This window comes from Cnephaeus nilssonii (genome assembly GCF_951640355.1).
Source record: "Cnephaeus nilssonii genome assembly, chromosome: 7".
Lineage (NCBI taxonomy): Eukaryota > Metazoa > Chordata > Mammalia > Chiroptera > Vespertilionidae > Cnephaeus > Cnephaeus nilssonii.
In genome coordinates this window covers 96,460,957-96,488,227 of record NC_137078.1, presented here as the reverse complement: position 1 = coordinate 96,488,227, position 27,271 = coordinate 96,460,957, and the positions used below count along the sequence as shown (strand labels likewise).

The following is a 27,271-nucleotide window of genomic DNA, read 5'->3' as shown; positions in this document are numbered from 1 at the left end:
AAGACATCTGGTTGGCCCACTTTTAGTGACGCCCCGATTCATGCTAAGATAAGGGGTTCAGGTGGTGACAGCATAGACAAGCAGCCATAGAGAAGACACTGCACAACCTGGGTTGTAGATTGCCCCGTTGAGTTCCTATCTTATCAGCTCTTGCCTTAGTCCTCAGATTATGGCTGGACTGGCTGAAGAAAGCTGAAATGAAATTGGCATCAATTTGAAGTTTTACCTTTCTGCTTCTTCCTTGACTTTGTTCTGTTGTTCTGTTGAAGGACACCCTCCCCCGTCCTCCCCCACAAGTAACATTTGTCTAACTTTGTCTTCTGTGTGTTTAGGTTCATTCACTCTCTCTCGTGCTGAATAAGACCACCAGTGAGCTTGCTAAAGCAAATGTGTCCAAATTAATGGCACACCTGGAAATGATTGGTAAGTGGAGAAAAATCAAATTTGCAAAATCTGGTAAGAATTTGAACATCTTGCTCACAAATCTAATTGTCTTCACATGCTGAGTAAGGTGTGGCATCAACGGCTTGATTGTGCTTATTGGCCTGGCCATGGTTTATGACAGTGATTCTCAGACACTGCCTTATGGATGAGAATCATCTGGTCATCTTGGTAAAATGCAGGTGTCTGGCACAGTTCCCTCCCTCCCGCCCCCATCTCAGGAATCTGATTCAGGAGGTTGGGATGGGGCCCTAGTGTCTGTGGTTTTAACAAACTATCTGGTGATTATATAATTTTTTTTTGTCTAAACTCGGACATTTTTGAGAGTGAAAGGAGGCATTTTTAATAATTACATCTGGGGAACGATTATTCACTAATTACACTTGGTGTGTAACAGGCTATTTCTGGGAAACTAGGGCATATGTTCGTTCTATCTATTGCAGTAAAGAGGGGGAGCCACCAATAGGGAGTATGATTTTAGGCAGGAAGATATTGTAGCAAACCTGGCATTCTTTTTTTTTTTTAAATCCTCACCTGAGGATATGTTTTTACTGATGAGAGAGAGAGAGAGAGAGAGAGAGAGAGAGAGAGAGAGAGAGAGAGAAACATCGATGTGAGAGAGAAACATCTATCGGTTGCCTCCCGTATGAAACCTTTTGGTGTATGGGATGACGCTCCAACCAATTGAACCACCTGGCCAGGTCCCTGGCATTCTTTCCAGTGGACTCTGTAAGTTGCAATTCTTCTAGAAAAACTGTGATCAGCTACATCAAATTTTAAATAGTAGGGATCTCTAAAGTGAATAAAACACTATTCCTTCCTTAAGGACCAGGTAATGAAATATGGACGACTACAAGGCTCAAATGTTGACCCTGTCTTTAAAAACAAGAATGTCTTTTGGGAGAGGAATGAACTGAACTTGAGGTGTATAAATAAATCAGTGTCTAAAAGCTGCCTAGCAGAGATAGTTCTTTAAAATGGGAGAGGCTCGGGTATTTCTTAGAGGACATTAAGAATAAAAAATTAGTATGTGCTTTTGACTCATTGGGAGCTGAACTAGTAATTGTTTTTATAATGCTAATTATGATGATAAAATTTTATAGAAGCAATAGTTCAGCATATTTCTTCTTACTAACCACCCCCTGGTGAGAATGACTCAATATAGGTTCACTGCTCAGATGCCCGAGTTTCAGCATCCTTTCTGCCCACCTTCCAGGGGCCTCCCTGCGGCAGTGTCAGAGTCTTTAGTGTCTATCTCATTAATACTGCTTTTATTTATTTTTTATTAAATCATACCAAAACCACTTAAGGTTGCTTGAATACCTGACATATGTCTAATACTTCCTTTTTCATTTTTTTAATCCATAGTACAATGAATAGAACTGAGGATATTTCACTAATTCTAATTAGGGGTCTACTCTCAGAATGGATCATGCTCCTATCTGTAGTTGTAAATGCTATTCTCTTTAAATTGTGTTTGCATTTAGTTTAATTCCTCTCCTGTTCTAAACGTTCAAGTGTGATGTTGCTGTGTCATTTCAGTCCCCTGCGGACTTTTGCACTGAGACTACTTGAAGAATTGCATAAAACGGTTTTTTCTGGGTGTGTTGGAATGGGAAAATTTGTTTTTGTCATGTAGTTTGATTAAATGGTGGGAAGTCTGAGGCACGTGTACGTCAGTTTTTGTTTCAGACACATGTAAGGTGTGTGACAAAAAAGGGTATGTAATGTGTTCTAATCTGCCATCCCTAGAAGGAGACCTGGCCTTGCAGGGCAGCATCGGGAGCCTGTCTCTGAGCGACCTCACAGCCCACGGGGAGTTCTACAGGGAGCGGTTCACCACCAGGGGGGAAGAAGCACTCGTCTTCCAGACTTTTAAGTAAAAACCTCGATTTTTCTCACTTGACGTTTTGTCATTGTTGCTGGCTGTTTCAAATTCGTGTTGACTAATCAATGAAGAAAAGACTTAAAAAAATGTACCTTACAGCCGAAACCGGTTTGGCTCAGTGGATAGAGCATCGGTCTGTGGACTGAAAGGTCCCGGGTTCGATTCCGGTCAAGGGCATGTACCTTGGTTGCAGGCACATCCCCAGTAGGGGGTGTGCAGGAGGCAGCTGATCGATGTTTCTCTATCATCGATGTTTCTAACTGTCTATCCCTCTCTCTTCCTCTCTGTAAAAAATCAATAAAATATATTTTAAAAACAAATGTACCTTACATAAAACTGGTATGATCTAGTTGTGAGGAATCCTGATTTCTATTGAAATGGATCTTTGCTGAAGTGAGCTCCTCAGGTTTCATAAACAGATGGGCATGATTGAAATACTTCTGATTACTAAAAACCCGGGGCTCATGCCGCTCTCCCACTAACTGGTTATGTGATCTGAGGCAACTCATTTCATCTCTGTGCATCTGTTTTTCTATCTAAATGTTGAGGGACTAAGATCAGTTTCCATCAAGCCGTAAACATTCTAGAATGATTGCAGCCTGAGAAAGTTGTTGAAGATATAGGTGTTAAATTACATCGTGCATTTTTTTTCCTGTAGAAACAATCTATATTGAATCTTTTCAGTTTTAGAATTTAGAAGGCATCTTTAGGCCTACATAGTTATTAAAAGGCAGAAAGTTTAAAATGGTGGTTTTTCAACCTTTTGGGGAGCTGTTAGAAAATATAAATATCCAGCTATAACCCCTAATATTTTGGTGTAGGGTAATGCTCAATCCTCCCCGCCCCCCAATTTGCCAGAGTGATTCTAATGTTCAACCAGAACTGAGAAAACCTGTTTCTAAAGATATCTGGGAACTTTTTTTTTTTTCATTTTCAGGGGGAGTATGTCATACTGTACTGAACATTTAGATTGATTAGTTTCTATTGTTACCTACCACAGTGGTGTGGTTCTGTAATAAATGAGATAATTAATATAAAACTCTTAATTCTCTGTCACAGAATAGGTACTTAGCTAATGTGAGATCCTCTCCCCAGTGACTGTATCCTGTATATTAATTTATTATTATGACACCATGCTCCATACTCCAGTAAATTCAAAATCATTCGTAAGGTTTTCTAATTTGTCTTGGAATGTAGATGCTAAGCCTCTTTGGCCTATGTTTCACTGGAGTTAAAATAAGACTTCTGCCTCCAGAAGAGTTTTCCCCAGGAACATTGGTTTGGTTGCCCAGTTTTCTTACACATTGTTTCATGGTCTTATTTTTATTATCTTTTAAACCCATATTGTGACAATATGAACAGAGTGAGCAGGAATAATTGCTTTTCCTTAAAGGTCCAGGTGAAAGTTCTGAACCACAGGTGGCTTGTGAGTGAGTTCTGGAATTCGGAGTGAGTTAGTGCCTGGAGCTGCCCACCTGTGTATAGCCCTGGCTGTCTCACACCAGCCTTTTATTTCACATTCTCAGCACTTGCCGAAGCTCAGAAAGGGAGTGATTATTGGAGTTCACTTTGTAAAACTTGATGTGGACTTCCATTTTAATCATTGTGTTCTATAGGGAAACCCCTAGCTCAATCCAAGTTGTCTTCAAATACTAACTTGCATCTTGCTGCCGTTGAGTCACATTTTTGCTGTTGCTAGGTACGGACGGCCCGACCCTCTGCTGCGGAGGGAGCACGACATTCGCGTGAGCCTCCAGATGGCCTCGGTGCAGTACGTGCACACCCAGCGCTTTCAGGCCGAGGTGGTGGCCTTCATTCAGCACTTCACTCAGCTGCAGGACGTCTTAGGGCGCCAGCGGGCCGCGATCGAGGGGCAGACGGTAGGTAGTCTCATTTCTCCAAGTTGCCTTTTCAGTTTGACTGATTAGTGGAACTTTTAAGCTGCTAAAGCTAAACCTGGAAAATGTCACTAAAGGTAATTAGGTAACTTAATGCTTACTAATGTCCTCCATGTAGCTGGTTATCTATAGAAATCTTGCTGTAATCTGAGACTTATATTTCTTATTCATTGTATTGTGTTCTAGTTACCTTTAAAGTTTAGCTTTAACCTTCTCTAAAAATGATTAATGAAATTTATGGATAATACTTAAGACTCTGGCCCTTCTAGGACTTTAGTGAGGATTCTTCAATTGGAAAGTAGTCCTGAAGAACATATATAAAGAGGGTTTTTTTTCGAATAGAAATTCCCAAACTGCTTCTTGCTCCCTTAATGTCTTGGGAACCTTTCCATGGCACATCCTGGGCCAAAAGAAACACCTAATGGCTTCCCATTTACGAAGTAATTAAGACTAAACAATTAAATAAGTACATATGTCCTAACAACTTAGTAGCTGTTTGGAAAATAATAACACATAAGTGAAAGAATAATGTTTTTATTTCATTCTCAAGTAACCACAACTTCTCAAACTTGGAATTGGATTGGACATGGCAGCCCTCATTTCCTGTTCCGCATTTACTTCCTCATGGTTCTTGCTTTTTGTCACAGCAGCTGCTTAAGACCTACGTAGCTTCACAAAGATGAGACATCATTGAAAGGATGTCATATGATTTAGTATTGAATATGAACTAACTCAAGCTAGTTGTTTGCATTATGCGGTGTCTGACAGGTGACATGTTTACCTAAAACTTGAACATGGCCTGGCCGCCCACTTGTGAGTGGGCAGCAGCATCCTGCAGTGTCCTGGTGCAGTTAGGGAACCACAGAAAACAATTATAATGTAGTTCTATTTTTTAAAATATATTTTTATTGATTTCAGAGAGGAAGGGAGAGGGAGAGAGAGCTAGAAACATCAATGATGAGAGAGAATCATTGATTGGTTGCCTCCTGTGCCCCCCCCAACCCCTTCGGATTGACCCTGAAACCGGGCATGAGCCCTGACGAAATTGAACTGTGATCTCCTGATTCATACGTCGATACTCAATCACTGAGCCATACTGGCTGAGCTGTGACTTGCTTTCTTTGTTCACTGTGTTAATAAGATTCATTCAGATTTATTACATGTGATTGCATTTAATTTATTTTCACTGTTATATTTCATTGTGCATAATAAATAACACACATGGTTTATTCACTTTCCTGTTGAGCACTTGGGTTGTTTACAGTGTCTCCCAATGTACATGTACGTGTTAGAGTTTTTCTGAGATACTTAGGAGTGGAATTTTTGGGCCAGAGAGATGCACATATTTCTTTTTATAAGATAATGCCAGGTTGTTTTCAGAAATGGCACCTCCATTACATACTCCCATGGACAATGTGTAAGAATTCCTTTCATTCATATCTTTGCCAACACTTGTATTGTCAACCTTTATGTTTTGGGTCAGTTACTGAGTGTAAAATGGTATTGTGGTCTACATATGCTTTTTAAAAAACCTTTTAAATTGAGGGAAAGCATATAGTTCATATAGGAAAGTACAGAAAGTGTGTTACCTTCATGCATACACTTTGGGAATAACCTTTTTTTCCATTATCTTTTTTCTATCTTGCTTTGCATTTTTCATAGCAATTCTGTTTAATAATAACTATGTAATCCAGCAAGTTAGTTTACTTAACCGTTTTCTTGTAATTCTTCCATGAGTAATTTTGTGCCCATAGTTTATTTTTGAATACTTCTGAATTATAGGTTTGAATCCTGTAAATGGTATTAAATACTTAAGTGGTATTATTTTATAGGATTGAATCCTATAAAACCATGAACATTTTTGTGACTTTCAGTTCAACTTTGCTAAACGTTGTCTGTTAGAATTATGTACATTTAAAACAATTATTTTTACATGTGTTTAAACTGTAATAAGTAATTGTGAAGAACCAGTTGGGTTAGGAAAGTACACACTGCATTACAGAGTAATTGGGTTTAACTTCCTGGGGAGGAAGAAATTAAATAGGTAAGTTTTAAATGATATAGGACAAGCAGAAGGTAAAGGCATATTTTTCTGTTTTGAATAGTGCTAAATGTGTGGCCTTTGAAGAAAAGCCAATCTTTTCAAGGATTTTTAATCTAGCTGTTTGAAATATTTAGATTAACAGAGAGAGCTAAAGACCTACTTTGTTTGTAGATAAGATTAAGAGGTTATTTTGTTTGAAATTTAAATTCCTTTCTCCTAATATTATACTGATGACAGGTGGTATTATCTACCTTTGACTTGTACCTGGATTTCTAGTCATACATTTTCTAATGCCTACAAATACTGATCTGGTGGGACTTTAAATTTGTTTTTAATTAAAAAAAATTATTTTTTTATTGACTTGAGGAAGAGAAAGGACAGGGGAGGGAAGGAGAGAGTGAAGGAGGGAGAAAGAGATTAATCTTGATGCTTGAAATTAGAAGAACATCATTTACCTAAATCATTTACCTAATTTGGGCCAAAGAGAAATTGTTTTCTTTATTTATTTTTTAAAATATATTTTTTATTGATTTCAGAGAGAAAGGGAGAGGGAAAGAGAGATAGAAGCATCAATGATGAGAGAGAATCATTGATTGGCTGCCACCAGCACACCCCACACTGGGGATCGAGCCCACAACCTGAGCATGTGCCCTTAGTGGGAATCTAACTGTGACTTTCTGATTCATAGGTCGACCCTCAGCCTCTGAGCCACGCCAGCTGGGCTCTTTATTTTAATTTAATTTAATTTTTTAATTTAAATTTTTGTTAATCCTCACCTGAGGATATTTTTGCCATTAATTTTTAGAGAGAGGAGAAGAGAAGGAGGAAGGGGAAGAGAGAGAAAGAGAGATGGTGGGGAGGGAGGGAGACAAATACATCCATGTATTTGAGAGACACATGCCTTCCACACATGCCCCACCTGGGGCTGGGGATTGAGCCTGCAACCCAGGTATGTGCCCTTGACTGGGAATCCAATCTGCGACCCTTTGGTTCAAGGGCCAACGCTCTAACCACTAAGCAAAATCGGCCAAAAATACAGCTGTTTCCTTTATTTTTTACCCCAGAAGTATGATATAGGTATCCTGTGTCTTCTACTTTACATGGTGTCTCTTATATTAAACTTCTTTATTCACTGAGGAACTGGAGTACAGAATTTTGGTGGAGTTAAGACATTCACTTTAGAAACCTTGGGACAGGAATCTGGAGTCCGGGCGTTGCCACTATAAGCTGTGTGACCAGCGGCGAGTTATTTTTCTTGCTGTTCTTCTGTTGACTCAGTTGTAGAAGGAAAATGGAGATAGAAAAAATAAGTGTGCTTTACATTCGATTAATAATTATTTATATTAAACGATGCTTTGGAGTTTTCAAAGTACTTTCATATATATTATCTCATTTGATCCTTATGACAACCTTGTTTGTTCATTTCTTCAATTATTTAGTGAATGTTTATTGTGGAATGATGTGTCATACATTGTGCCAGGTGCTGGGAATATAATGGAAAACAAGAAAGACATGGTCATTGACTACATGGAGCTTATATGTTAGTGGGAAGATAGACACATGTAAAGAAGTTAGTTATGATGATAACTGATGAGGCCCTATTAGGTTAGGCAGTGGCTCATCTAATATATAAAAATATTTTCTTAACACTATTTTTTGAAAAGCAGTTTTTCATTTTGATGAAGTCTAATTTATTTACTTTATGGTTAGTGCTATTTGTTTTTTATCAAAGAAACCATTGCCTACCACAAGGTGGCGGAAATTTTCTCCCTTGTCCTCTTTTAGAAGTTTTATAATTTTAGACCTCTTCCATTTTTAGTTGATTTTTGTGTGTTTTTTTTGTGAAGTAAGGGCCGAGAGTCTCCCCCCCGTCCCCCCCCATATACATCCCAAGACTATTCTTTTCCCATTGAAACATCTTGGCACTTTTGTTGGGATTCAATTAACCATATATGTCTATGTGTATTTCTTCATTCTCTATTCTGTTGTACTGATTTAATCATATGCCAGTACTACCTAGTCTTGATTAGACTCTCCAACTTTGTTCTTTTTTTTTTTTCAAAGTTGATTTGGCTATTCTAGGTCCTTTTTTTTCCCTTATACATTTTAGAATCAGCTTGTCTATTTCTACAATAAAGTCACTGAGGATTTTGGTTGAGATTGCATTGAATCTGTGTATCAGGAGAATTGACACCTTAGCAATCTTGAGTCTTTGGATCCTTGAGTATGGTACATCTCTCCATTTAATTAGGTCTTCAATTTCAGCAGTATTTTATAGTTTTGGGTATACTGGTTTTACAATTATTTTGTTATATTTGTCTCTAAGTATTTCCAATTTTGGATGCTATTGTAAATTATATGAATTTTAAAAATCATATTGATATGTTGACCTCATATCCTGTCATTTTAATGAAGTTCCTTATTCTAGTTTCTTTAAATTCTTTAGCTGTAGATCAAGCATGTCAAACTCAAGCTTGCAGTAGATGACTGTTGTCTGAGAATAAGATAATTTTGTTTTTTCCTTTCTAACCTAAATGCCTTTTTGCCCAGACTAGGACTTCCCCTACAACATTGAATAAAAGTGGTCAGAGTGGCTATACTTGCCTTGTTCCTTATTTTAGGGCCGTGATTTTCAACCTTTTTCATCTCTACTGCACACATAAACTAATTACTGAAATTCTGTGGCACACCAAAAAATATGTATTTTGAGGTTCTGGCCAAAAAATAGGTATAATTTTGATTCATTCACACCAGACAAATATTGTACTGGCTGTTGTCATTTTTTTTTATTTGACAATCTAAGGGAAAAGTGGTCAGGGCCCCTGACCAAATAGTCAGGTTTTGCATGTTTTAAAAATTCTTGCGGCATACCTGTTGAAAATTGCTATCTTAGGGGGAAAACATTGTTTTTTACCATTAAATATGATGTTAACTGTAGATAGTTTTTTTTTAAAGGAGTCTGTCCACTTCATCTAAATTGTCAGTTTGCTGGCATGAAATTTTTCATAGGTTTTCTTATCTTTTTAATATTTGCAAATTCTGTAGCAATGTCCCCCACTCCTTCCTTATAGTGGTGGTTTTTGTTTCATTTCTTTCTTTTTATTATTATAAGTAGAGGTTTATCATTTTTCATAAGTCTTTTCAAAGAACCAATTTATTGAAGCCTGGTATAAAGATTAGAACTTAAAAAGAATGTCTATTCTCTGGTTGTTGGTGTAGTGTTCCATGAATGTTTTATTTTTTTCCTATTGTTTGTTTTCGAAATAAGTAATTTCTGTTCTTTATTATGTTCTTTCCTCTACTTAGTTTTATCTTGCTTTTCTTTTTTTTTTTAGCTTCTTAAGATAGAAGCCTTGATAATTGGTCTTAAATCTTTATTTTTAAATATAAAATAAGCACTTACTGAACATTTTTCTTTACTGTTTTAAGCACATCCCATGAATTTTAGCATGCAATGATTTAGTTATCAGTAAGGTCAAAATATTTTTCCATTTCCCTTGTGATTTCTTCTTTGACCCATGGGTTATTTAGAAGTGTGTAGTCTGATTTTCAAATATTTGGGGTTTTTCATTATCTCCTTGTTACTAATTTCTAATTTAACTCCATGGTGGTTATAGGATAATACTAGTACTCTGTATGATTTTAGGTGTTTTAGTTTTATAAATTAATGGAACTTTTTGGAGACCTGAGCTCATTTGATTGTAAAATTAGGGAATTAATTGATCCTCTGAGTCCATTCTCTTTTCTCTTGTAGGTGAGAGATCAAGCCCAGCGCTGCTCACGGGTTCTCCTGGATATCGAGGCTGGTGCTCCTGTTCTCCTTATCCCAGAAAGTTCCAGATCAAACAATCTCATTGTAGCAAATTTGGGGAAGTTGAAAGTCAAGAACAGGTTTCTCTTTGCTGGTTTTCCTGGGACCTTTTCCTTACAAGATAAGGTGAGCAATTAGTACCCGTTCCCTTGTCAGCTGAACTAGCATTTGAACATCAATTGAAAAATTCATGTGTTGCTGTGAGATGTTCCTAACTGCTGTTAGTGTATGTGACTTTGAAGAATTATTATTATTATTATTTAATCCTCACCCAAGGATATTTTCTCCATTGATTTTTTTAGAGTGTAAAAGGGAGGGTGGAGGAGGGGAGAGAGAAAGAAACATTGACTGTCTGCCTCCTGCATGCGCCCCGAGCCTGGGCGGGGAGCAAACCTGCAACCGAAGTATATGTGCCCTTGACTGGGAATCGAACCTGTGACCCTTCAGTCCTTGGGCCGATGCTCTAACCACTGAGCAACTGACTAGGGCTTGAGGATTTATTTTTGACATTTTATTGACATTTTATTAACATTTTAATAGAGATAGTAGAAATTGTAACCTTTTCTAACTGTATGTAGTAAGTAATTTCATCAAACAAACCAACAGAACCAATCTTCCATCTTTATAATGCTTTCCTCACTGTTTGACCTCAAAATAATCAACTTTTTACACTATTTGGCTTTGTCAGGGGACCTGATTTGGCCCAAGGTTTATCTGAAGCCATTAAAAAATATCTTTATAATAAAATCTTATACAGATATTGCTCTGTAGTTTAAAATTATATTAGAACTTATTTATTTCTTACAATAATGTTTGGAGGTAATTGGCATGAGGATTGCTGTTGTTTTCATTTTATATTTGGAAAAAGGGGGACTCATTGAGAATAAATGATAAAAATGGGAGCACCACCCTAGCTGGTTGGCTCAGTGGACTGAAGGGTCCCGGGTTCGATTCTGGTCAAGGACACATACCTTGGTTGCAGGCTTGATCCCCAGCCCCAGTCTGGGCTGGTCCAGGTGCGTGCGGGAGGCAAACAATTGATGTGTCTCTTTTACATTGATGTTTCTCTCTCTCTGTCTATCCCCCTCCCTTCCACTCTCCTTAAAAATCAATGGAAAAGTATCCTTGGGTGAGGATTAACAAAACAAAAAAAAGGAAAAAAAAAAAAAGAGAGAGAGCACCTAGTAATCACAGACTTAGTGCCAAGAAGACATGGAGGTGGTCTGATTAGCCCCTCCCACTCATATTTGCACTGAGGAGACTGGTAACATTGCTGGAACTAGAAGTGTCTTGTTTTATTTTCCCTGTGTGTTTTGATGGCACCTTGTTAGTTTCCACAGCAGTTTTTCAGTCTGTCTGCTTATTCAGTACAAACTCATTTTAGCTTGTCAGAATAGCACTTACTGAAAACCCCAGCTAGTTATGCTCATTTTAGTCTAACAGCTAATAACACTGGGAGAGAGATGGCCTTGAAGGGGGGTGTACATAAAATTTGATTTAATTGTAAGATCTTAGGACTGACAATAATAGCAGTGAGACACTTACTGAATGCTTATTATACATCAGCCTTGCTCTTTACATATTTGTTCACTTTGTTCTCATTAGTAACCTAAGAGGTATCTAGTATTATTAACACCATTTTTCCAGATAAAGAAATTGAGACTTAAAAAGATTAAGCCACCCTACCTGGTTTGGCTCAGTGGTAGAGCATCGGCCTATGGACTGAAGGGTTCCAGGTTCGATTCCGGTCAAGGGCACATGCCTAGGTTTTGGGCTTGATCCCTAGTGGGGGGTGTGCAGGAGGCCACCGATCAATGATTCTCTCTCATCATTTATATTTCTCTCTCTCTCTCTCTCTCTCTCTCTCTCTCTCTCTCTCTCTCTCTCTCTCTCTCTCTTCCTTCCTCTCTGAAATCAATAAAAATATATTAAAAAAAAAGATTAAGCCATTTCTTTTGGACTGTACAGGTAGTAAGGAGGACATGTGGACCTCAGACTTAGATGTGTATGGCTCCCATACTCCACTCTCTTAGCTGTGATTTGATTTTACCTCCCGGGATTAGGATTAGGTTAATGTGGGGAAAATAAGCTGACAAACGCTGTTCCTGTTATGTGTCGTGAGTGGCCCTTACTGCGTAGCTATAACTCTTTGAATTTTCTGAAGGGTGGGGCAGTGAGTTCATTAAAATAACTTAGATGTAAGAACTCCAAAGATTATGACATAAAAGATATGAATGAGCAGTTACTGTTTGCCTCTCTAGGTATAGAAAGAAAAGCAGATGAAAGAGCATGAGTGGGGTGGTAGTCCTTACCAGCATGTTGCCAAGGACCGCAACTCAGTTCAGAAAGTAATAGGAAAATATTATTTGTTGGCAATGCTTAAACTCAAGTAATGTTATGATTTTCAGTTACTATCTCTGTATTTTTTATTTCTTTTACTTTTCACTCATTCATTTACTCACTGTTATTAACGTAAACATCTTGAACCGAAGATATTTGATTCAGTGAGTGGGAATGGGTGGAGGAAGGAGAAGAGTGAAGATGGGACAGTAACAATCATAGGAACCACATCCATGTGTTGTAACCTTGGGCTCTGGACCCAGAGTGGGGGTGTTTGGACAAAGGACTGGAGGTCATGTTGTCCATATATCACCTTAGTTATAGCCACTCGCTCAGATAAACCAGATTTGGTGATCAGAGCAGAGGCTGCGTGTTTAGCGATGCAAGGGAAGGGCAGCACCAGGTTTACCCAGGCTCATAGGCATCCCTTCAGGCAAAGCTGACGACTGAGGCCTGCTGGTCACCTCCTGCGAGAAGCCCTCCTGTTGGAATAACAGGCCTCACTGCCAGAGGCTGCGTTTACTGGGAGAAACAGGCTCCCACTCGTGTATTTTTGTTAGTTTGTTAATCCTCACCTGAGGATATTTTTTCCATTGATTTTTAGAGAGAGTAGAAGGAAGGGAGGGGAAGGGGAGAGAGAGAGAAAAAAATATATCTATTGGTTACCTCTTGCACATGCCTCAACTGGGGCCAGGGATTGAACCTGCAACCCAGGTACTCGCCGTTGACCAGGAATCGAACCCATGACCCTCCAGTGAGTAGGCCGACACTCTAACTGCCAAGCTACATGGGCCAGGGCCACTTATGTGTATTTTTTGCAACAGTAAAAGTGGAATCCACCACCATTGGTCTTTTCACAGTAGGCCTACTAGAGAACTGGTAACCTTGGCCTTAATGAAGTAAATCGGTTTTCATAGTTGAGATATAAGCATTTTGCTGTTTGCTGATTTAAAGAACATAAAAGAAAGGTTCATTCATAAAAGGAAAGATTGGTAACTGCTTCTAAACTTTCTTACTCACTTCTCCTTAGTACGAAGTGTTTATAATTAACACTAGAGGCCAGGTGCACAAAATTCATGCATGGGGGTGGTGGTGTCCCTCAGCCCAGCCTGCACCCTCAATCTGGGATCCCTCTCACAATCCAGGACTGCTGGCTCCCAAAAGTTCGCCTGCCTGCCAGCCTGATCACCCCCTAACCACGCCCCTGCCAGCCCGATTGCCGCTAACTGCCCTCCCCTGCCGGCCTGGTCACCCCTAACTGCCCTCCCCTGCTGGCCTGGTTGCCCCCAACTGCCCTCCCCTGCTGGCCCAGTCACCCCTAACTGCCCTCCCTTGCCAGCTTGGTCACCCCCCAACTGCCCTCCCCTCCAGGCCTGGTTGCCCCCAACTGCCCTCCCCTGCAGGCCTGGTCCCTCCCAACTGCCCTCCCCTGTTGGTCTGATTGCCCACAACTGCAATCCCCTGCTAGCCATCTTGTGGCAGCCATCTTGTGTCCACATGGGGGTGGCCATCTTGTTTGTTGGAGTGATGGTCAATTTGCACATTACCTCTTTATTATATAGGATGAGTAGATTTAAACAAACTTATCAGCACCGGTGTTTGCATACGAACATTGTCCTTATCATCACCTCCAGATATTCCATCTTTGTTCCAGCTCCGCTGTCATTACTGCCCAGGGAGTCCTCCTTGGGAACTGTCTTTTGAGTTTATAGTAAGTTTTTGGGAACATATTTGTTTTGTGGTAAATCTGTGTTTTGAGACCTACATATTTTTAGGAAAAGATCAGTTAGAGCCAGAATGGATAATTAAGTTCAATAAGTACCATTTCTGTTTCTCTACCCTTCCTAAAGTAAAGGACTGATTTTCTCAGATATCCTATATAATAAAAGGCTAATATGCAAATTGTACCCTTGAAAGTTTGACCAACTGGGAGTTCGACCGCTCGCTATGATGTGTGCTGATCACCAGGGCGTGGGTGGCATAGAACAAAGGAAGGCCCCAGCCGGCAGCTGGCTGCAGGGAGAAGGAAGGCCCCAATCAGCCCTGATCGCCGGCCAGGCCTAGGGACCCTACCTGTGCACGCATTTCGTGCATTGGGCCTCTAGTATCTATATATGGGCTCACAAGCTGACACTGAAGTTAGCCTAACAAAGAATTGCCAGACTATCCCAAGAAAGTTTTGTTAAGTAAGCCAGATAACTGTATATAGTTTGCAGCATTTTAATGAAAAAATTTCCCTGTATTTGTTTTTGAGGATTTGATTTTAAGTGGCAGTGCATACAAGGATCGCTTTTTCTTCAAGGTATAATATGCTTTTTTTGCCTCCTGGTTATTCTGAAAAACCTTATGGGATTCAGCAGTCAATTCACACTCTCATGCTTAAAAAAAGAAAAATTTAAAAGTTAACCCTTTAAAGTATCTCATTGGGAAAGTCTGCATATCGTGAGTGTGTGTGTGTGTGTGTGTGTGTGTGTGTGTGTGTGTGTGTCACTTTCCTCCTGTGTAGAGAAGTTCTCAAGGACTATGAAAAGCAATTGCTTTTCTTTTTCTCTCTTTTCTTTTCTTTCCTTTCCTTCTCTTTCTTGCTCTCGCTCTTGCTCTAGGTAGTAAGTTCTTGGTGGTGTATTTTTGTTTCCTTAAACCCTAGAAAAGCCTTATCCTTTTGCATACTAGTGGTTGTTCTGTAGAATTCCATAAGGGCTGCTTGGAGTGTGCTGCCTGTGAAAGTATCTGTCATCAGATAAACATATCTGTGAAGCTTGCCTCCGACGTGTACAGCCAAGCTCAGTGGACCTAGGCCTATATAAAGTGGATAGTTACTTTCCTCACCAAAAATCAGTTTGCATTTCCATTTGCCCTTGAATACATTTGCACGTGTGAGGTTTGTCTAGCATGCATTCCAGTGGTTGAAGAACAGGAAGTAATCCTGCAACCAAAGCTTGCGGAGGGGTTATTTGCCTTTGAGTTTTATGACTCCTGTGTGTTTAGAATTGTTTTACATAAATCCATGTCCTAATGAGTGCAGGTTTGAATTTTTTACATATGCTCTTCCTTTCATTTTTCTCAATCAGAGCTTTTGCTTAAACCATAATTTCTAAGCCAGCCTTTCAAAAGCTTTGAGTTAATCTCCTCAAGCCATTGATTTACTTAGACCAACTACAGCGTGGATGTAGAGATGAGTTAAATGAAAGAGCAACAAATGCTCTCTAGAGTTTAAATAAACTAAGCAAGAGGGAAGGTTTTTAATGTGGAAATACTTAAATAATAGCATTTACCTAGTAATTTGACTTGCAAAATACATTTCGGAAAGGAAGAACTGGTTTCTTTCACTGTTACGTGTAATTACTACCCAAGATAGCCCTGAAGGAGAGCACTGTTATCATCTCCTTCTTGAAGGCTGAGAGGAATAACATGCAAGGCCGCGCTAGTGGAAAACCGCTCTCCCCTCCTGCAATTCGCTCTTGAGAATGGATAGATGAGAACACTGGTGAGACACAAGCCGTAGGGATGCAGGGCTCTGAGGCTTGGGAAAAGCAGTCACGGGAGGTTTTCAAGTCAGTTATTGAATCATTTTGGTGAAAAGATTTATCCCTGTGAGCAATTAACTGAAGGTACTAAGTATGTAAGAGCAGGGTGTAGTATTTTCAGTAGAATTATAGAATTTATTTTACTCTGGATTAGCCCTTAATCTTTATGTCCTTGGACAGAAACATAATAGGAATGGCCAACCGCCTGTGTTTTCCTTTTTTTTCCTCCGTTGACCTACAGTTACTGAGAGAGATAAGAAATGTGAACCCATGAGGAGAGACTTCCAGAAAGTGCAAACACGTTACGTAATTAGTTAATTCCATTGGAACCATACTTGCTGTTAGACACAGTTCTTAGAACAATAAGCCCCTCCCCTCCAGTACAGTGACAATATATCATTTGGCTGAGAGATTAGCTTTTGCTTCATTTTACGTAGATTAAACCACTGGCAATTAGCATCTTAACATTTGCTCTTCAGACAAAAGATAATATCTTCCTGCAAAATTGCCACAATTTTCACCAGGTATTGAATTATATGTAACAATTCTGCAGATAATTACATGTGATGTAAATGTCATGATCCTGTTACCCTTTGCTCATGGGATCAGGTTGTCTTGGGAAGCACCAAGTGACAGGGTCTTTGAAGAGGCCAGGCACTGGCTGGGATTTCCAGGATAGTAAAGAGACCACCCCCATCCTTGCCTTTTAGCTTTATTCTGTTTCTTCCAGGAATCAGTGCCTCCAGCTTCCCCAGTGAGCATTCCCAAACACAGCATGAGGAAAACGACAAGCACGGAGGATCCGAAGGACAGCCACGCGGAGGGGCTGTTCATGCCGCCTCCTGCTGGAGTGAGTGCAGGCGGCCTGAAGAGCGAGCTCATGCCCAGTACCTCGACCAGGCAGCAAGGGCAGCAAGCCACACCCTCTGTCGGCCAGGTTTCCAGTAGCCCAGGTAAAAGAGGAGAAAGGAACTGTGTGATGAAGGTGGGGAATTCGTGAGATGGCTGTAGGTGGGGGTGTGTATGTGTGTGTGTGTTGTGGGGGGAGTGAGAAGAGGAGGCTGCCCCCTGTAAGGGCAGATGCTGGCAAAGCAATAGCATGTCTTCTGTGCTAATCGAATTTTGACATTGCTTTAGTAGGCTTAAGAAATTTGGGATGTAGACTTAGCATTGGGTGATTTCTAAAGTGGGTTAAATTAGCAATACACAGTGTAAATAAAGGTATTTAGATCATTTATTAGGATTTTTTTCTTATAGGTCAAGAGAGTTGCCACCAGATGGTGATATTTATAACTAGAATGATTTCTACATCCTTAGACACACCTATTCAGACACCATCCTTGCCAGTCACTATTCAATTCTAAAAAATAAAACATAACTCTTTTATAAAATGTTAGTGTGAATTAGGTAACAACAGAAATACTTTAAATAAAAATTTGAAAAGACATGGACCATCTAGTCCAGTGATGGCGAACCTATGACACGCGTGTCAGCACTGACACACGTAGCCATTTCTGATGACACGTGGCCGCTGAGGCGGCCGCATGCGAAATAATTTTTTTTCCTCAAAGTGACACACTACCCGAGTTATGCTCAGTTTTTTGGCGAAGTTTGACACACCAAGCTCAAAAGGTTGCCCATCACTGACTAGTCATTGGTTTCCTGCTCTGGAATTTAAGAATGGGTCATCCAGATGAGAACCTGATTTTGGCCTTTTAGTTTTCACATGGGTTCTGGTTGGGCGATGGGTTGGATAAGTGAGATGCTGCTCCAAGGAGCTGAGAGGGAAGCAGGATATGATTAGCCACAAAAACCAGTCCGTCGTGGCTGGTCTTCGGGAGCTATGGGACTCGAGCTGAGGGAGACTGCTGAGCATCTTCTGTTAGATAGATGTGAGGAAGAGCTAACCCCCACAGCGCCTTAGAGCCCTTGAGGTGACAGGAGGGTGGTTACATGGATGATTAGTGGCATTATATGATTATCATAATAGTAGTAGTTGGACACTTACTATGTGGCAGACATTGTGGCACATGCTTTATGTAAATTATCACACACATTTCATCCTCATAACACCCCTACAGAGTTTTATTTTTATCCCCAATTTACAGATGAAGAGATAAAGGCTAAGAGAGAGTAAGTAATTTAACCTGCCCAGTTACATAGATAGTAAATGGTAGCATTGGACTATGAACTTAGGCAGTCTGACTCCAGAACCTGAATTCTTAACCCACGTGGTGTTGCTTATCGATCTATGTATGTGACACATGTGGAGCACAGGGGTGGGTGCACTCCCAGCACCCTCAGCGAATGTTGTCTTCTGTCGCTATGATGACAGTGCTGGCGAGGAATGAGAGCAGCCTTACATATAGGAAGGGATTTGGGATATAGAAAGATCTCTTTTCCACCAATATTTCTCCTGACTTACTTTTTATTTCTGGGATTCCTCTATTTGTGTATAAGATTGGATTAAGGTAGTGGTTTTTATACTTCTTCTATTTATTCCTAGGATTCCACGATGACCCATGGACTCTCTGAAGCCCTTCATTCCCATCCCCTCCCTCCTCCCAAATCAGCTCTACTTTTATCTATTTCACATAGTTTTCAGTATAGTCAAGAAATCAAGTACTAATTTATTTAGTGCCTGCTTAATGCCAGGTGTATGCTGTTAGATATGGTTCCTGCCACCATGTGAATAATGTGGGAATGACATTAAATAAGCTTCTAAATATTGGAAGATTAAGATAAATGTTATAGGAAAGACAGAAGAACAGAGAGGACCCAGGTGAGATGGAGAAGGTAGGGCGGCCCTATAGGTAAGGCTGTTCAGACAGCAAAGAGCTTGGCCTTTGGGGAAATAAAGGCCAGTGAGCCTGAGTCTTCATGAGCAAAGTGGGGAATGGCTTAAGGTGAGGCTGGAAAAGTAGGCAGTGGGCTTATGCAGGGTCTTACAGGGCTTAGGGGAGATTTACAGAAAAATTTGGAATAAACATAGCCATTAAAGTGTGTGAAAGAAGAGAATGTATGTTATGTCTCATTATTTTTTTTTAAGGGATTACACTGGTATTTTGTGGGCAGAATGGTTTTGTGAGAGCCAGGAGGGAATTTGTTGGTATATGGGAGGGGGGTTTATGGTGATCTAAGCAAGAACGAAGGTGGTTTGGATTAGATCAGTGGTGGTGGAAATGGTATATAACGTGGTATAGGTTAGAAAGAGAATTTTGTTGCTGGGAGATTTTGTAACCTTTGGGTAATGTTATCTCTACAGGAGATGCCTGTTGGATGTTCTGGGAGGGATGCATGTTAAGTCAGTTTAATCAGAACCTTTTAATCTCAGTTCATGTCTCTGGACAGTAGTGAGACGCTGAGGGGATGTGGCACAGCCTACACCTGAAGTGGAGGTGGGCAGGCAGGAAGTGGCAGCACGCAGAGCGTTGCGCAGGGAGGTCCTGGTGCCTGAGTGGAGACGTCTGGGCACCTCGTTTCCTGAAGCAGGCAGTTCTCCACGTTTTCCCAAAGACGGAACGAACTTCCTTTGGCTTTTTAGTTTTGCTCAGGACCAGCCTTTTTTGGGTTTCATTTTCTTCATTCTCTCTTTTCTTGGGTTCACGTAGAAGACCATGTCTGCCTGCTGGATTGCATTGTCGTGGATCTGCAAGACATGGACATCTTTGCTGCCGAGAGACGTCCCCGGGAGTATTCTAAGGCCTCAGACGACAGCAGCGGAGATCTGATCTTTCCCTCCTATTTTGTGCGACAGACAGGAGGAAGCCTCTTAACTGAGCCTTGCCGGCTGAAATTGCAGGTGGAAAGGAATTTGGACAAGTGAGTGTTTTATATCTGAATAACTATCACAAGTAGAATGTTAATAAGGTGGAAATCAGTGCTGTTAGATAGGTGTGAAAGATAATAGGTATTCACGTATTTCTTCATATAATAAATGTTCACTGAGTTCTGTGTGCTAGACATGAGGGCTGCTACGAGGAAAGAACAAACGTCTGCCTTCGCAGAGCTTTGCTGAGGGATATAGGAAGGCAAGTAGATGGCTCTAATTTAGTGTTTGAGTCAGTGTTACAGACTGTGCTAGGATTGCAGCAGGTGCCTTAGAAACAGGAAGGGACATACACTTAGCATGGATTTTGGTGTGGGTAGGGAGGTGGTGATGGCAGGGAAAATACTTTCGAAGATGCGACATTTGGATTATATGTTCCAAATACAGTGGGCTCTGGGCCTGGTATTGCTCTTTTCCCTGGAGCTCCATTTAATCAGAATAACTGTTTAGATGCAGTTTTGCCCATTTCACTCTCTTAAGCAATCTGAAAGTACTCCATAAACTCTAGTGAACTGACTTTAATTTACCTTTTCATTGGTCTTTCAAAACACAGGATGCTTCTTTCTGTAGTTTAGAACATTGTTTTAATTGTCATTAGTTCCATGCCTGGCTGGGAAAGGTCTTGAAAATAGGCATTCCCAGAGCCTACCTGAGTCCACCAGAAGCCGACTCTCAGGGCAGAGCCCAGGTGTATATTAGCAAGGTCGTCTGGGGGTGTTGGTGCCCACCTGGGCCTGTGCACGACTGGAGGCTGCTGGCCTCAGTGCGTGAGGCCTTCAGTTTGAGGCACTAGTTTTGGAGAAGCAGCAACATTTGCATCTCAACCTCAGGGAGAGATGAGCAGTGGTGGTAAAGTAACGCTTTGAAAAGCAGTTTCCTTGCTGGTATAGAGTGTGATTTGAGTCCCTCTTTGGCCACACCCTTTGCAGTCCTTGGGTTTGGGCAAGTTCTTTTATGTCACTTTTTCGTTTCTGTCTGGATTAATGCAAGAGTTTAGCTGCTCTCACTGGGATTTTTGCATTTCATTCTTACTTGTTATTCAAGTGCTCCTTGGCTGGTGTTCAGTTATGGTTGGCATGGGCTATATTTGGTTTTACTGGCTTAGCAGACTTAAGAGGAGCTTCATTATTTAGAAATCGAACACTTTGTTTTCTTTTCAAGTAATGCTTCCAAAAAAAAAAGTGCTTTGCTACTCTCCTTATCTAAACGTTACCCACTTTCATCAGTGTTTATGTGCAAATGGTTATACTCTGTTAGCCCAGATAAAAGGTGATAACTGAACATAAGGCATCCTATCCGCTTCTCACTCCACACAAACAGGAACCCAGGAGGGCACTCGGTAATCCCTTCCAGCTTCTCTTGGTTGGTTGCATCACTGGTCCTTTTTCTCTTTATTGCATGTAGGTTTTTCTCTATATACCGCGTAACTTTTTATATTCCCTTTCCACGTGAAATCTGACCCTCTATTTTATGTACTTGGAGCGTGGTGTCTGCAGGACCTATCAGGCCCACTTTGCCCCGAGGAGGGTAGAGAAAAAGGTCTTCCGTGTGGGGAGGAGATGTATTACTCCTCAACCTGGCTTCTTCCACTTTACTCCTGCCCGTCTCATCTGAGACGCGTCACTGACAGACTTTATCCTCATGTCCCGCTGGGCTTGGAATAAAACACTGATTTCATCCTTCAGTTATCACTAAATCTGAAGAGTTAAATGAAGAGCTTGTCATTATTTCTTTATTGCTTTTCCAACTATAATGTTTAAAGTATTTCTGAGTCTCATGAGATTTTTTCCTTATTAATATATTCCTTAGTCAACTCATTAAATGTGGGACTTTGTAAATATATATTTTGGAAGAAAGGGGCTTTTTGTAGTTGAAGCATGACACTCAGTCATACTAACTTGCTTCATTTGGAGCCACATGACATTTTTGTCTTTGGAAGTTAGAAATTAACTGTTCGATAATGTCGGTGGGTACTTTTTAGCTCTTATATTTGGTTGTGAACTATGTCAATGTCAAGTTAGTGACTTGTTTGTAAAATTTGCCCCTTTTCTTTTTTCATAGAGAGATAAGTCATACTGTGCCGGACATATCCATCCATGGCAACCTCTCCTCAGTCCACTGCTCCCTGGATTTGTACAAATACAAGCTGATCCGTGGTTTACTAGAGAACAACCTTGGAGAGCCCATAGAGGAATTTATGCGGCCTTATGATTTACAAGACCCAAGAATTCACGTGAGTGAGACCTCATGTTCTTCTGTAACTCCCATTGCCTCAGCGGATGGTCACCCTGTGCATACATGCCTCAAATCACCCAGGGAAAGAAGATGGAACAATAAGCAAATTAGATTTCTTGCCATCCTCATCCCAGTCCTCATTGGCACCATCATGCGTGGACTGACCAGCGTTTTCTTTTCCAGACGGTCCTGAGTGGAGAGGTGTACACATGCATGTGCTTCCTCATGGACATGGTAAACGTGAGTCTGGAGCTGAAGGATCCAAAAGGAAGGGAAGGTGCCGGGTCCCTAGCGAGGTATGGCTCTCATTAGTACATTGTTTTATAACAACAGTAATACATAACATTAATACCAGTAACCCACATGTTTTGCTTTAGCAGAGAGCAGAGGTTCCGGAGTGCTGGTTCACAGCGGAATGTGGTCTGCAGAGTGCTTTTCAAAAGTTTAAATTCATTGCGTCTACATCCAGATAGCGTAGGCTGCGCTCTGGTAGCAGGCACTGGAAAATACCAGTGACTTAGAACAGGGGAGAGTGTTTCTCCTCCTGCTACATGGGTCTCGGGCGTCTCTGCCCACTACAGTCACCGCGGCTGACAGCAGACAGTCTTGACATGTCAGTGAGAAAAATAAGAGCTCCGGAGGGTCTTACCAGGCAGTTAAATGCCTTGGCAACCCTCATGAGGTAGAACATGGTCCCACACATGCACGGCCGAGTCAGCGTGCAGTCTTCCTGTGTCTGCATAGGGGAGACCCAGGCTGTTTGGTGAGCAGCACTGACGTTTCCCTCACTGCTCAACATTTACAGTTTGGGGGTTTTCACACAAAAAGTTGGGATTTCAGTTTCTTTTGAAGAATTGGAAGCTTTGGCAGTACTGGCCCATGTTTTCATTTGGAAGCCCTAGAAGCTAGCGGCAACTTGGGAAACCTTTCGAAAGGGCATGCGTTTACGCAGCGATTCACTTACTTATATTGTCTGCTTGGTCAGTGTAGACCAGGAATTGATTAGCAGTGGGAACCTTCAAGAACGCATTGTGTTTTCACACTTGATCACCTTTCATGTAGATATCTTGACAGCCATGTAAGGTTGTGCAGACATTACTTTTCTCTGGTTTCCAGATAGAGTTTTTGACTAATGTCAGATTGTATGGCTGGGTAAGTGTTTCAGTGTTTGAAGACCGGACTTCAGCCTAGTGATTTCTTCACAGAAGTACTCTATCTTCTACTTGGTTTTTCCCTTGAAAATCCATCCTGGTCTGTATCTAACTCAGCTGGATTGCATGCTGATTGTTTTGTTGCAATTTTTTTTGATGACTGGCTATGCCCTTAGTTTTCTCCAATATCTGTACAGATTGTTGTGATGGCACTGAGTGATTATGAGTTGTCCATTGCAGCTTTCTCTGTTATTAAAAAAAAGTCAGTCCCAAATGCATTTCCTGTTGGTGGGCGAGTTGCGTTATTTTTCTGTAATGAAGGGTGTTGTTTGTTCTGGTAGTTCCCATTAAGCTATAGTGGTCTGAGGTAAAAATTAAGCAAACTCTGGAGAGAGACTCCTCTAGGCAGGCTAGAAGTTGACAGATGAAGGACTAAAAGGATCCTTGACATCCCGTGGGGATTATCGCATATACAGCGTGGGGCAAAACAGCTTTACAGTTGTGAGTACTGGAAACAGTTTATTCTTGTGTTATTACTTATTACTTAATTATATTATTTTCCATCCGAAAACCTGTAAACCTACTTTTGCCCCAACCTGTATTCAGTCTTCTTAGACTTGAGATGAGAAATTAGATGAAAAATGAACCAAGAATATAATACATATGTGGTATTGCTGTTCCTCATGAGAGTCCTATGGACAAGATCATCTCTTTGGAAATAGAAAGTAAGATACAGAGCATAGTGATACTAAGGAATCTGTTAAAATCAATGAAAGATATCAGAATGAATGTTATCCTTCTTCATAGAACTTAAGCATATTTATTATTTTGTTCTTTTATCTTGAACTTACATAATTTTGTAAAAGGGAAGAGTTTAACATCTTGTCTGATTTCTTCCTTTTAGATTTGACTTTAAGAAATGTAAACTGCTCTTTGAGAGCTTTTCCAACCAAACCAAATCCGTTAACTTGGTTTCCCATTCCATGATGGCTTTTGACACCCGCTATGCTGGGCAGAAGGCCAGTCCTGGCATGACCAACGTCTTCAGCTGCATCTTTCAGCCCTCCAAGAACAGCAGCACAGCCCAAGGATCCATTCAGATCGAGTTGCATTTCAGGTAGTACATCCAGACCCTGGTCTGCCTTTCGTTATTGAGGTATTTCCTTTTGTGGCCATGGCCATGTTGGCTGTAGAGCAGCAAAGGACCAAGGAATCACTGAAAAGATAAATAGATAATGGCCCATCAGTGTGCAATGTAATGTGTATTGGCTCAGTATTCCTATAACCTTGCAGCTTCATTTATTGGCCAAAAGGTGTCTCTGTTGTTTAAAAAAAGTAGTTTAGAGTTAAGCCAGATTCTTGAAATCAATCTGCCTGTAAGCTGTAGGCCAAGGATGTCAAACTCGAGGCCGGCAGGCCGCATGCCTCGTTTAAATAAACAAGGTGTGTGGCTGTGAGTTTGACATGCTTGCTGTAGGCTGTTTTAATATGTAAAGCAACTTGGGGGGTGGAGGTACTATGCTTGTTTAAGGAAAAAGAAAAACTTTTGTCTATAGAGATAACAGAAGGGAAGGTGTTTCTTTGTGTGTGTGTGTGTGTGTGTGTGTGTGTTTTAATACTTTATTATTTAAAGTATTACATATGTCTCCTTTTCCCCCATTGACCTCTCCCCGGCCACTCCTACCCCCTAGCACATGCCCTCACCCCCCTAGTGTCTGTGTCCACTGGTTATGCTTATATGTATGCATTCAAGAACTTCGGTTGATCTTTTACTCACCCCCACACACACACCTCTAAGGTTTGACGGTCTGTTCGATGCTTCTCTGTCTCTGGATCTATTTTTGTTCATCAGTTTATGTTGTTCATTATATTCCACAAATGAGTGAGATCATGTGATATTTATCTTTCTCTGATTGGCTTATTTCACTTAGCTTAAAGCTCTCCATGTCCATCCATGCTGTTGTGAATGGTAAGAGTTCTTTCTTTTTACAGCAGCGTAGTATTCCATTGTGTAGATGTACCACAGTTTTCTAATCCACTATCTGCTGATGGGCACTTAGGCTGTTTCCAAATCTTAGCTATTGTAAATTGTGCTGCTACGAACATGGGGGTGCATATATCCTTTCTGATTGGTATTTTTGATTTCTTTTTATATATTCCTAGAAGTGGGATTACTGGGTCAAATGGTAGTTCCATTTTTAGTTTTTTGAGGAAATGCCATACTGTTTTCCACAGTGGCTGCACCAGTCTGCATTCCCACCAGCAGTGCACAAGGGTTCCTTTTTCTCCACATCCTCGCCAGCACTTGTTGTTTGTTGATGGTAGGGGACGGTGGTTTTGTCTTGCATTACTGATTACCTCTGCAAGTCTTGCTGACTCACTTTGTCATTAAAAAGAGCTTTAGCTTTCAAACTAGATTATGTTTTCTTTTTGGTATTATGGGAGGCAGTTGAGTCTGTGGCAAATGTGAATGTTCTGGAATCATACAGATCTGGGGTATGTAAAACTCCATTTACACTTTCTAACTATGTGTCCCTAGAACAAGCTATTTAACCTTTTTGAGCTGCATTTTCCTCTTTTATAAGACAGAAAAGCACAACTGTACCTGCCTGGCATACTGTTTGGTACAGATGGTAGAAGCCATTATTATTCCTGATGTACCTTGTGTTATTTTATGATATACTACAATAAGATTTGATGACTAAGTGAACATTGGCCTGAAAACTGAAAAATTAAATCTGACATAAAGAAATCTCTCCATGCAAATCCAAGAGGAGACCTGTGACAGCAATATAAATTTCATTCTGTTCATGTATAATATCATCAGATAGGTTGTAAATATAGACCAGTAACGAAAAGGCTGGGTTAAGAGAGAAGAAGTAAGTGAAAACTTCTTGGTTAGGCATAAAAAGAAAAAAAAGTCATCAAGATTATCCTTGTATTTATATGTTTAAATATGCATGCCATTTCAGTATGCTGTTCAGTGAATTCCTCAGAGCTGCAATGTTTTTTAGGGAGAGGTTGTGGTCTCTCCATAAGCCTTAGGAAACTAGCAAAGTAGACATTTAAGCTTTTGTATGAACTTTTGAAAAGCTCAGTACTAGGAATGCTAGCTGGCTCTTATTGAGCCTAACACGAGCCAGGCACTTGACCTATCTTTAGTTCCCACGAGTCTGCAAGGTGGGTGACTTCCTTCCCCATTGGACAGATGCAGAACTAGAAGCTTGGAGGGGGTTAAGTAACTCTTCCAGGTCACACAGCTAGTAAGTGAAGTAGTCAGAACTCAAACCTGGGCCCCTGATGTCAAAGTCCATTTCTTTCCTGACGGTCTGCGGGCAGTTGGGCTGATTGTGGTCAGATGACAGGTGGCTGTGCTTTGCAGCACCTTTGTTTGAAGACAATGTTTATTTGAACAGGAAGCTTGCATATATTTGGCTCATCTGCAGCAACAATTTATTTTTTGGTTTGCTTTATTAGTATTGGTCTAATAATGATCTGGCTTCCTAAACTATCAGCCTGCTTTTCAGCCTATCATGTTTTTGATATATAAGCAGCCTTGAAATATTTTTCTATTTATATACTCAAGGTATATGATTTCTTGGAGTCAAATAATGAAGTCTTACCTTGGCTCTTGCTAACAGAGGTGCCATTGTTAGCGAGAGGGTTAACATGTTCTCTTGATTGGAACTTTTGAACGCTTTCTGTGTCTCAAGAAGAATTGCTCTTTTGTTGGGATTTTGTGTGTCAAATATAAATCACTTCACAGTGTTTAAAGGCTTGAAATATTTTCCAGAAAAGGGATCAGACACACTTTGACTTTCCAGTTAGTGCATAGCTCTGACGATCTGTGTTCAAAACGGGGTGGAAAATTTTCACTGAGGGCAACATTTTTTCTCCATTACAAAAGGGTAAAGTGTTTCTGTGAAAAATGCTGTGTCTGTATGAAGGAGACATACATCATTGTGCCTCTTTTCTAGAGGCAGTGAGCCAGGTTTAGGAGAAATATGAGCATAGGGAAGCCAGCCTTCCAAATATCTCCGAATCAGTTTTTCCAGAATAGGAGCTCTGTTAGGGCAGAGAACCAGGTACATGCATTAGCTAGAGCCC

General features: G+C 40.6%; 1 protein-coding gene across 5 annotated transcripts in view; it reads left to right on the top strand.

Annotated features, from left to right (window-relative positions):
- Positions 1-27,271, top strand: part of VPS13D (vacuolar protein sorting 13 homolog D) — a 224,219-nt gene that overhangs the window by 42,565 nt on the left and 154,383 nt on the right. For all 5 annotated transcript variants that reach the window (XM_079777542.1, XM_079777539.1, XM_079777543.1 and 2 more), the window contains 9 exons: positions 333-423; positions 2,194-2,320; positions 4,029-4,209; positions 10,026-10,208; positions 16,680-16,902; positions 19,561-19,771; positions 21,840-22,011; positions 22,197-22,309; positions 24,069-24,281. In XM_079777542.1, coding sequence (XP_079633668.1) covers positions 333-423; positions 2,194-2,320; positions 4,029-4,209; positions 10,026-10,208; positions 16,680-16,902; positions 19,561-19,771; positions 21,840-22,011; positions 22,197-22,309; positions 24,069-24,281 — 1,514 coding nt within the window. The remainder of the gene's footprint in view (positions 1-332; positions 424-2,193; positions 2,321-4,028; positions 4,210-10,025; positions 10,209-16,679; positions 16,903-19,560; positions 19,772-21,839; positions 22,012-22,196; positions 22,310-24,068; positions 24,282-27,271) is intronic.